This window comes from Colobus angolensis, unplaced genomic scaffold (genome assembly GCF_000951035.1).
Source record: "Colobus angolensis palliatus isolate OR3802 unplaced genomic scaffold, Cang.pa_1.0 Scaffold132, whole genome shotgun sequence".
In the NCBI taxonomy this organism is placed as follows: Eukaryota; Metazoa; Chordata; class Mammalia; order Primates; family Cercopithecidae; genus Colobus; species Colobus angolensis.
Window position 1 is genome coordinate 2,504,172 of NW_012114400.1, and position 10,663 is coordinate 2,514,834.

The 10,663-nt window shown below is 31.8% G+C and overlaps 1 protein-coding gene across 1 annotated transcript in view; it reads left to right on the plus strand.

The window, feature by feature from the left end:
* HMCN1 (hemicentin 1) overlaps window positions 1–10,663 on the plus strand; it is a 461,695-nt gene that overhangs the window by 254,384 nt on the left and 196,648 nt on the right. Inside the window, exons 26-30 of the mRNA XM_011934184.1 lie at window positions 1,456–1,650; window positions 2,654–2,784; window positions 2,949–3,096; window positions 5,060–5,186; window positions 8,032–8,186. Of these exons, the coding sequence (XP_011789574.1) occupies window positions 1,456–1,650; window positions 2,654–2,784; window positions 2,949–3,096; window positions 5,060–5,186; window positions 8,032–8,186 (756 nt within the window). The remainder of the gene's footprint in view (window positions 1–1,455; window positions 1,651–2,653; window positions 2,785–2,948; window positions 3,097–5,059; window positions 5,187–8,031; window positions 8,187–10,663) is intronic.

The following is a 10,663-nucleotide window of genomic DNA, read 5'->3' on the forward strand; positions in this document are numbered from 1 at the left end:
CCCCTTCCCCTGTTGCTTCTTGTTGCCCTCTGGATTCCTGACTCCCAAGCTAATTTCTTGTTTTGACTTCCCTTTTCCACCTAGAAAAACATCTCTTCCTTACTTCCTCATTGTTACCTGGAATATAATGCTTGAATTCGTTTAAAGTTACTAGACATCTTTTTCATTATCTTTTACTTTGAATTTCATCTTGCTCATGATTGTTCTATCATATAAAAATTAAAGATAATGCAACTTCTTTCTTTTGTTCATTTACATTTTTATTAGCTCAACAAATATTAATTAAGTAGTCTGATTAAAGTTCATAAAGGAATGACTGGGATGTAAGGAAATGATTACAGCCTCCCTTTTTCTTGACAACATGGACAGACAACTGGAGTCCGTCAGTTTAACCTTTTTGTTCTCATCAGTCGACATTATACTATAAGCACAATTAAATAGGCCAATCTTTAATTTTTTTCCATAAATATAATTTTCATAGCCACTGTTTAAGCCTTTAACTCAATTTAAGTGTAGCTTCAATGACATATTCTATGTATTTCTGCTATTCTTTTATATATATCCTGGGTTATATATTCATCCTTTAATATTTTACTATCATTTAATACAGGATTATTAACAATGTCTTCTGTAGTCATGTAATTTTTATTTAATGTGTTTTCTTCTTCTTATAGAGATTAAATAATTTTTTTAAATGCTTAGAATAATACCTGGCAAAACGTTTGCTAAATAAATACATTGTTAGTATAGATTTAATGTTTACTTATTTCCAATATTCCTTTTGATTCTATTATGCACTCAAAGATTGTTGTATCATTATTTTTCTCCAAGAGTACATCATTTCCATTCATTCTGTTAGTCATAAATGAATCCAGGAAAGCTATTTGTCTCACTACTTTCTCAACTATCATTTCAAGAATTGAGCTATTATCCTTTGTTTAACAGAATGAGATCTCCAAAACATGCATGAACAGTAGAGTTTCCTCATCTCTACAATATCAGGCCTTTTTAAAAAAGGGAATTATAAAACATCATGTCTCCACATCATATATACACCCTGTTTGGTTGGCAATCTTCATGTTGTATTTCTGTGACAGTGTCTTATTTTTGCTCTGTCTTTATTTCACCCTAAAACTCTCCCCACATCCAGTCCATAGGATTAATATAGTTCCTGCCCCGCCAACAAATCACTGTGAATTCACTAGGAAAATACTTTACTTACTATCATCTGAATGTTTACATAAAAACAACTTTGTTCAAACTTGACCATAAGTCTCTTAAGACCCACTGGGATTTAGAGGCATTAACTAACATAATCTCTTCATATTTCCATACCAGGAGAAATATCTTGAAATTATTGTCGTAAGAAAAACTTTATTTCTCTTTGATATATTTGATATTTAATAATTTCTGATTTTGTGGTAAAATATCACAAGACTCTAATTTCTTATTTAGGTACCCCTAAACCAACCATCAAATGGTTACACAATGGTAGAGAATTGACAGGCAGAGAGCCTGGCATTTCTGTCTTGGAAGATGACACGTTGCTGGTTATTGCTTCTGTTACACCCTATGACAATGGGGAGTACATCTGTGTGGCAGTCAATGAAGCTGGAACTACAGAAAGAAAATATAACCTCAAAGTCCATGGTAAATATTGCTAAAGTCATGTAACTGACTATGTTTGCCAGTCTCCAGTTCTTAAATGTCTAAATTATTCTCTCAGTGTAGTATCATTTAATTTTAATGTGAATAGTAGTATTACCGAACAGAAATCTGGTGGTCTGATTGAATTTATTATTGGATTTAAACTTTCATGGAATTTTTTATTGTGACTTTACATCATTCAAAATTCAAATGGTAGAAAAATATACATAGTAAAAAGTCTCCTGACCCTGAGCTGAGCCATCTACTTATCCTCTATTTGGGATAAAGGGAAGTTATCTGTGTGTGTGTGTGTGTGTGTGTCAGAGATATTTTATGAATATACAAATACAATGTTTTATCCTCTTTTTATTTATAAAATGTACACATATAATAGAACATTATACTCACATTTTTCACCTTCACTGTCTCATTAAACAATCTATCTTGGATTTTATTTAATGTTCCTAACTCTATAGCATCTCATTGTACATACACATTTATTTGACCTTCCTCTATTAATGATGAGCATGTAGATTATTAACCATTGTTTTTATAAACCTTTAATGAAAATACTGTATATATGCCATTTCGCATAAGTCAAAGTGTATATATATTTTAAAATTTTATGAATATTGGTTTCTTTAGACACTGGGCAATATTCACCCTCATCAACAAAGTAGTGAGTCTCATGTGACTTAATTAAGACCCCGTAAGCTTATATTTTGAGTAATATGTGGAATAAAAGTAGATTCTCCCTTAAGCTTATCCCGAATTTCATCCTAAATTTAAAACCTTGAAATAATAAAGTAAAAATCCAATAAGTGTTGTTATTATGAATACATTGGTCAAAACTTTTAAATTTTGTAACGAAACATATGCTTAAATATGTCTAGCTTTTCTAGCCATCAAATATTTGAGAGTTTGCTGTATAAAGGCCCTTATAAAGGAACTCTATAAATAATATTTATTATAAAACTACCTAGCTATGACTCCTCTCTTTTTGCAGTTCCTCCAGTAATTAAAGATAAAGAACAAGTTACAAATGTGTCAGTGTTGTTAAATCAGCTGACCAATCTCTTTTGTGAAGTGGAAGGCACTCCATCTCCCATCATTATGTGGTATAAAGATAATGTCCAGGTAAATAGAGTCATCCAAATATGTGTAATTCCTTGCCTCTGCATCTGAAGTAAGTTGTTCAGATGTTCATTTCTTACTACTAATAAAATAAACATTCTACTTCATTTTTAATTATGCATTTTTATTAGGATTGGAAATAACACTGACAATTTTGGCCCTTAAAGGTGACTGAAAGCAGCACTGTTCAGATTGTGAACAATGGGAAGATACTGAAGTTCTTCAAAGCCACTCCAGAGGATGCAGGAAGATACTCCTGCAAAGCAATTAATATTGCAGGCACTTCTCAGAAGTACTTTAACATTGATGTGCTTGGTAAGAAATACATCCTTTTAAAAAACTACAATTCAGAGGCATTTCTTACCTAAAATAGAGCACTATATGAAAAAGTAAAGAGAAAAAGATAAATTGACAGAAAAAATATAGTTTCATTCTATTATTTTTGTCCTTATTATTTGTTAACTAGAACCATATGATATAGAAATTTTGAAGGGTTTCATTATATATAATACAGAGATGCCTTTGAATCATATATACAATAGTATCAAATACTCAAAAGTGGTACTGCTATATTGTGTAAAATAAGAAATTGTTACTCTTGTCAATTTCTCCAGTTAAGTAGGCAGGACATTCTTTGGGAAGTGGCTACAACAGGGTGATGCAGAATATATCACATTCATGCTGTGTACATCCTGAAGCTGCTAGGCTGTACCTGAACAGGAGAAGGTAGTAAATCCGCTTTCCCCTGCATTCTAATTGACTCTTGTAACTAAGTCAGTCCTGATTCTAATTAAGTAGGTAGCAGCTGTAATAAATTAGGATGTGAGACATTTTAATGGTAATCATAAATTTAAAATTTTATTTTAGTTTGTGAAATTATATTTGCCATTTAAGTTGACTTTGTGAAAAAGCGACTTTCTCCATTTTCAGTATTTTGCTCCTTAAAATGGGCACATAATTTGTAAGTCTTGAGTAGAAGTGAGGTGGAGGAATGATACTGCATAAAAATTATATTCATATACTGCTATAACATAAAAATAATTCCTCCCATTAGGCTTCTCAAAGCCTGAAATTTTTCTTTCCACAAAATCACCATTATTATATTTTAGTATAAGTTATAAAAACAAATTAAGAAATCATTGTTATCATGAGTCTTATTGACATTATTTCTCCTGGTACTCATCTGCTCCCTTGACTTAATTCCATCTGTGTGCTGATGACTCCCAAATGTTTATCTCCAGTTCAGACTTCTTCCCTGAGCCTAGGGATAGATAGCTTATTTTCTCCATAGTACTGTAACTTGAATATCTTAGTTTTATATCAAACAAAAGGGTCCCAGTGAAAGCCAGTTCCAGTTGCCTTCAAGATCCCCATTTTAGGGACTGATACCTCCATCCACTCACTTGCTTATTCCAGAACCTCCAGGTTCTCACTACTACCTTCTCCCCAACATTTCAAATCTATATATTTCCTGTTATGTCTACTTCCTAATTCTTTGGTGATCTATGTCTTTTCATCCTTCTGTGAAAGTCTATCATCATTCATGAGCTGAATTAATGTAATAAGCTAAGGGCTCACCTGAATCCACTTTTTGCTACTGTAATTCATTCTTTACTTAGGAGCATGTGGTCTTAAAACACAAAAATGATTACACCCCACTACTCCCCTACTGAAATCCTTTAGTGGCTGGTCATTTTTCTGAGGATGAAGACCAAAAACTTTAACATGGAGTGAAGGGGGATGACTAGACAGAGAAGTATCCAAAAGCTCTTTAATAAGCTTGATAATCCCAAGAATAAAAACTAGCACATTATTTTTCATGTTATATTGCATACCAAATTTACCATCTTAGTTGTTTAAAAGACAAAGGTAATATATTTCAAATAGCACAACAGTATATGTAGAATTTGAACATTATAAGAGTGATGTTAATTGTCATTCATTATCCAAAATGTATCGCAGTAGCAAAGTACATTATATAAGCATCACTGATCACTTACATTCTAAACTACTTTTGCATATTAGTTTAATACACCCAAAAATGAATCCTATACTATCATAATTCTTGCAGGTAATTGTCTTGCTAGCAAATATTTTAGAAATATGTTTCTATATTTAAATTGATCATTTGGGTACACAGAAATGATATGAAAAAGTATTATTGTGTGGTATTTTATGTTTGACATTAAGATCTTGTTGAAATACTATAGAAATCATTGACTGCTTTCTAACCCCATGCTAAGTAACAGAGTTTCATAATACACTGTCTTTGTTCAAGTTCCACCCACCATAATAGGTACCAACTTCCCAAATGAAGTCTCAGTTGTCCTCAACCATGATGTAGCCCTTGAATGCCAGGTCAAAGGCACTCCCTTTCCTGATATTCATTGGTTCAAAGATGGCAAGTGAGTATCTTTTCTGTATTTGTTGCAAGGGTTCAATTGATAGGAAAAAGATGTATAAAAATGCATGTGGATTTTCTCCCTCTTAATTATTTTATTACATAGAATATTATTAAATGAGCATACAGGAAAAACAATATTGCTCAAAAACTAGTCTAAAAGTCTTGTAATATTTTTCATTCTTATGGATTCAAATCTCCCTATAAATGTTGGGAATTCATTTTAGAAACATAGAGAAACTCAAATTTAATATACACTAAATATACTCTGTCTAAAGGCTAACAGTGAAAAATACAAGATCCAAATGTGAGATAATTTTCTCTTGACTTGGAATTTACTTATTAAAAAGGAAAATGTTTTTATGACAGTGAGATGAATACTAACCTAGTTCTGTGTACGGGCAAAAAGGAACTACAGATGTTTCTCCAACTCCAGATCTCAAGGGCTGCTGAGGTGTGCCTACATAGAAGTGGCTGCAGTGGTCTGTATTGGTTGTGAGAATTTATTTCTCAAATGGTGGTTACAGTTTATGTTTTACAGTTTCTGGGAGCAGATATCTAAGGCCTAAGTAGAAAATAGTCAAGATTTTTGGTATATGAAATAAAAGATTGTATTCAAGCTTTTTATAAATCACTAATAAATACAAACAGCAATAGAGAAAATATATGGAGGATATGAACAGACAAAATATACTAAGGCAATAAACATATTAAAAGATACCATCAATAATTTAATGAACAATAAAATTTTGTTATTTACAGGTCATATAGGCAAAAAAGTAAAGGTTTGAAATTATCAAGTGTTGACTAGAGTATGGGAAATCAAGATATAGTGCTCTGACAGGGAGGATGTAAATTAGTACCTTAAAAGGCAACTTGTTGATATTTATTAAAATTTGATGCACATACACTGTGATGCAGTATCCCGGAGATGGAAGAAATCATGCATATCCACAGAGAGGCTTGTATATTGATATTCACTGCGACACTGTGACGGCAAAAAAGTGAAAGCTGGCTAAAACCCAACATTGGGAGAATAGGTAGATACTTCATGGCATAATCATATTATAGAACACTGTGCATCAATTAAAAATAGTAAGATCAAGCTATATGTACCAAAAATATCTCCATACCTGTTGTAGGGTGAAAGAAAAGCAGAACACTAACCTGATACCTTTGATATATTAAAACTTTAGATATCTTTGGGAGTATATTTATAAACATTTTTGTTTATAAATGTTTATAAACAATTTTAATTGTTTAAATTGTTTATAAATGTAAAACAAAAACAAAAATGTTTATAATTTTGTTAAAAACAAAAATATTCATAAATGTAAAAAGTGTGGAAGAATACAAATCAAACTGATCAAGAGAAGAAGTCTTGAAAGCAGACTCACATTAGGGGTCATAGACCAAGGAGAATTTTTCTCATCATAATGCTTGTTTGTTTAAAATTTTTTGTTACTTGCACAATTAACAATCAATAAAAGTTTCAAAGTTACTTAAATTCGAGTAGCATATTATCAAGTATTTCTTTAAAGACTTAAAATGCGGCCAGGTGAGGTGGCTTATGCCTGTAATCCCAGCACTTTGGGAGGCTGAGGCAGGTGTATCACCTGAGGTCAGGAGTTTGAGACCAGCCTGACAAACATGGTGAAACTCCGTCTCTACTAAAAATACAAAAATTAGCTGGGTGTGGTGGTGGGCGCCTGTAATCCTAACTACTTGGGAGGGTAAGGCAGGAGAATTGCTTGAACCCAGGAGGCAGAGGTTACAGTGAGCCAAGCTAGCTCCATAGAACTCCAGCCTGGGCGACAAGAGCGAGACTTCGTCTCAAAGAAAAAAAAAAAAAAAACTTAAAATGCACTAAATAAAGGTACTTTATTCTCTTAACTTTTGAGAGCTATATACAAAGTTTCATACTAAGAAATAATGAAATATACTACCATAGGAAGTGAAATGTTTGTCATTTAATTTTGTAGTCTTACTAGTGTCTTATGAATATGGCAATGCATTTAATTATTCATTATGTGGCTAAGTCATTGCAACTTCTAAAAAACTAGCTATGGATATTCCTGAAAAAGACTGATGGACTTCAAAGGTATGAGTCTTAGGATATCATAGACTTTAACAACCAAATTTTAAAATAAATCTGCTGCCAATTACATAAACTGAGCATTTTATAGTGTTCAGCAAATGACTCTGTATAGTAGAAAAAGACTTCCCTGACAACCATATATGAGCTTCTTTTGACATAAATATCTTTCAATATTTTATAATTATGTAAGCATTTGTATTTATTACAATACTTATTTTTAGAGAAGTTGGCATGATTATTGCCTCTAGTAAAAATAACCATTCATGATATTGTGAATACTCTTCTAGATATTACAATGATATTATTTAAAAATAATATTATTTGGTCCAAAGTTCCTATACTGTAATGTTTAAAGCTCTTAATTATTCTTTTCCAGATAATGTTAGAAATTTTAGCTATGCAAACCAAAAAATAAAATTAAAAAAACTAAAAAAAGAATAAGAATGGGTGAATGAATAAAACAAATAATGACACTACTGGATTTCTATTAATAGTGTTAAATAATTTCAGTTTGAAATGGAGAAACTTTTCATCTCAAGGAGATATTTATGATTATCTAACTTCCATTAGAAAAGTGTTTTAAAACTTTCATTCTTCTGAACAGGAGTGTTAATCATATCATTTTATTTTTTAAATGAACTTTCACTTGTATTTTTAACTTGTACTAATGATTTTTGTTGTGATAAATAAGAAATATGGAAAACTGAAAATAGACCCATGGAATAATAAAATAAAATTTTATTTTTTCTAGGCCTTTATTTTTGGGTGATCCTAATGTTGAACTTCTAGACAGAGGACAAGTCTTACATTTGAAGAATGCACGGAGAAGTGACAAAGGGCGCTACCAATGTACTGTGTCTAATGCAGCTGGCAAACAAGCCAAGGATATAAAACTAACTATCTATAGTAAGTGTGATTTTCTTATGCTTTTTATTGTCAGCTCTCATTTTAAGTTGAAAAGCAGGGTTTACTCTACTGGTAACTACTCTCTTGCTTAATACTGAATAATTTGGAATACTACATACTTCAAGAGAAGAAGGAGCCTATCTTCATGGGTTTTAAAAGGCTAGAATATTGGATCAAATTTTAATGCCTTTTTAAATTAAATATGGATTTCTTCAAAGGATCTAGTGATTTTTATATAATCTCACTTAAAGAGAGCAAGAATTTCCTAATTGGTTAGCATATACACAAACCAAATGTCTGCATCTTTGAAAGAAACAGAAAAAACTTCAAAATGTATAGAAATTTACGAAATAGAACGAAGTTGATGATATGCAGACAATTCAATTATTCTATTTTAATTCCATCATGGCCTTTATCCTGACCATGTGATTATCTTTTAAATGCCTTATATGTTTGTGCTACTATTTTCTCCCGGCTATGGCCCTACCAAATATATGTAGCTCTTTTTTTCCCTAACATTATCAGCCTCTTCTGAGGAATGTGATTGCCAAATTCATTTTAATTTTTACCCATGGAGCCAGAGGTAGGCACATGAATATTGCTTCTAGCACAAAGATTTATATAATAGAAAGGAATAGAACTCAATAGACCTGTAGTGCTCACTGCACTGTCTTCTGTCTTTCCATGGTGTATGATGCTGAAGGAAAGTTCAGACACCTCTTAGAATGTCACCTTCTCGTAGGATCTTCCCAATTAAAAGCAGTCACCTACTTACTCTCTTGTTTTCACAGTACACATCACTATCTGATATTTGATTGCTTAATTATAGGTTTATTTACTTATGATCTATTTCTTTCCCAGGAATTTAAACTTGATAAGAGCAGGCTTTTGTTTTGCATGCTCCCTACTTTAATGTCTGATACATAGCAAGTCTCAAGAAATATTTGCTAAATGAATGAATGGTCTAGTGTTATGCTGTCTAATATGGTAGCCACTAGCCACATGAGGCTATTGAGTGCTTGAAATGTGGCTAGTCCAAACTAAGATGCACTGTTATAAAATACACACCAGATATCAAAAGTTTAATATGAAAAATGTAATATATCTAATTAACAACTTTACATTGATATTTTGGATATATTGGGCAAAGTAAAATGTATTATTAAAATTAATTTCCTCTGTTTCCATATTTTTTAATGTGGCTATTAAAAAATTTAAAATTACATATGTGAGTTTGCATTGTATTTCTATTGGACAACACTGATTGAGTAATTAATAAGAGCTTGTGTTGAGGCCCAACCACTGCCACTGACTAGCTTTGTGACTGTGCATAAATTTCCTAAACCCTCTGGGCTTCAGTTTTCTCAGTCTTAAAATGGGGATAATAATAGCAACTATGCAGTAGTATTATTGAGAAGATCAAATGCTAGATACTTTACATGGATTATTGAGCTTATAGTAAGAATCCAATAAATGTTATTCATTTATCATTACCTAATTAGTGATTGTATCTTCTTAAAACTTAATGTAGATATAGAATCTAGCTTGATTTCTATACAATTTAATTGCTTTCCAAATCTACCTTTTTAAATGTTACTATCTTCATGCAAAGTTCAAATAGCTTTCTTGAATCAAAGAAATTATATTTAATGCAGGCTTTTAAATCATTTATATCTATAAATAAAAGCCTTTGGAAGAAATTAGTCATGAAAAGACATGTTCTCTAAAAAAGAATAACATTGCTGAAAGATTAACTATACAAGCATCCAAGTTAAACAGAAGTGCTATTGGTACCATTGGCTTCCCACCAGAGCCAGGCATTTAAACAATAGGTGCAGTATTTTTCCCAAGCTGTTGAGTAGTCCTCTCTGCCCTATTGTATTTTTGCCAGGATCTGTGATGAATACATTTTGGTGATTCAGTAAGGCTCTTATTTCCACGTGACTTGGGTTCTTTCATTTCAGATCCTCCTGTTCACTCTGTATGATGCCCCCAGGCACCCAGAAAAGTGGGCTCTATAATGATTAAACCTTCTGGAATTGTCTGAGATAAAAGGCATTATAATATAGCAAAGTTTTGAGTATTATAATTCAGGAAATAGTGCCATTTCCTCCTTATCAATGCTCAACTGCATCTCTTCAGTTTAAATTTATTTCACTTCTGAAAATGCTTTTGTTCTTAAAGTGGAAAAAAAAAGTAAAACAGGTATAATGCTTTGGCTAATTGTGAAGAATATGTATGTAGATTTCAGATTGAGAGTGTGTTTTATACTACAGTTGATTCATTCCTTTTCCTTACTTACACACTGATACGAGAATGAAGCAGGTGGGTTGATACACTTGCAAGGTATAAATGAACATTGTGCATTAATAAGGAAAGAAACTGAGACAAAATACAAGAAAAAAATAAAAGATGGCAGAAAAAAAGAAAAGAATGTCAAAGAGGAAAAAAAGTAAATGAGGTTTTTTTTTTTTTTT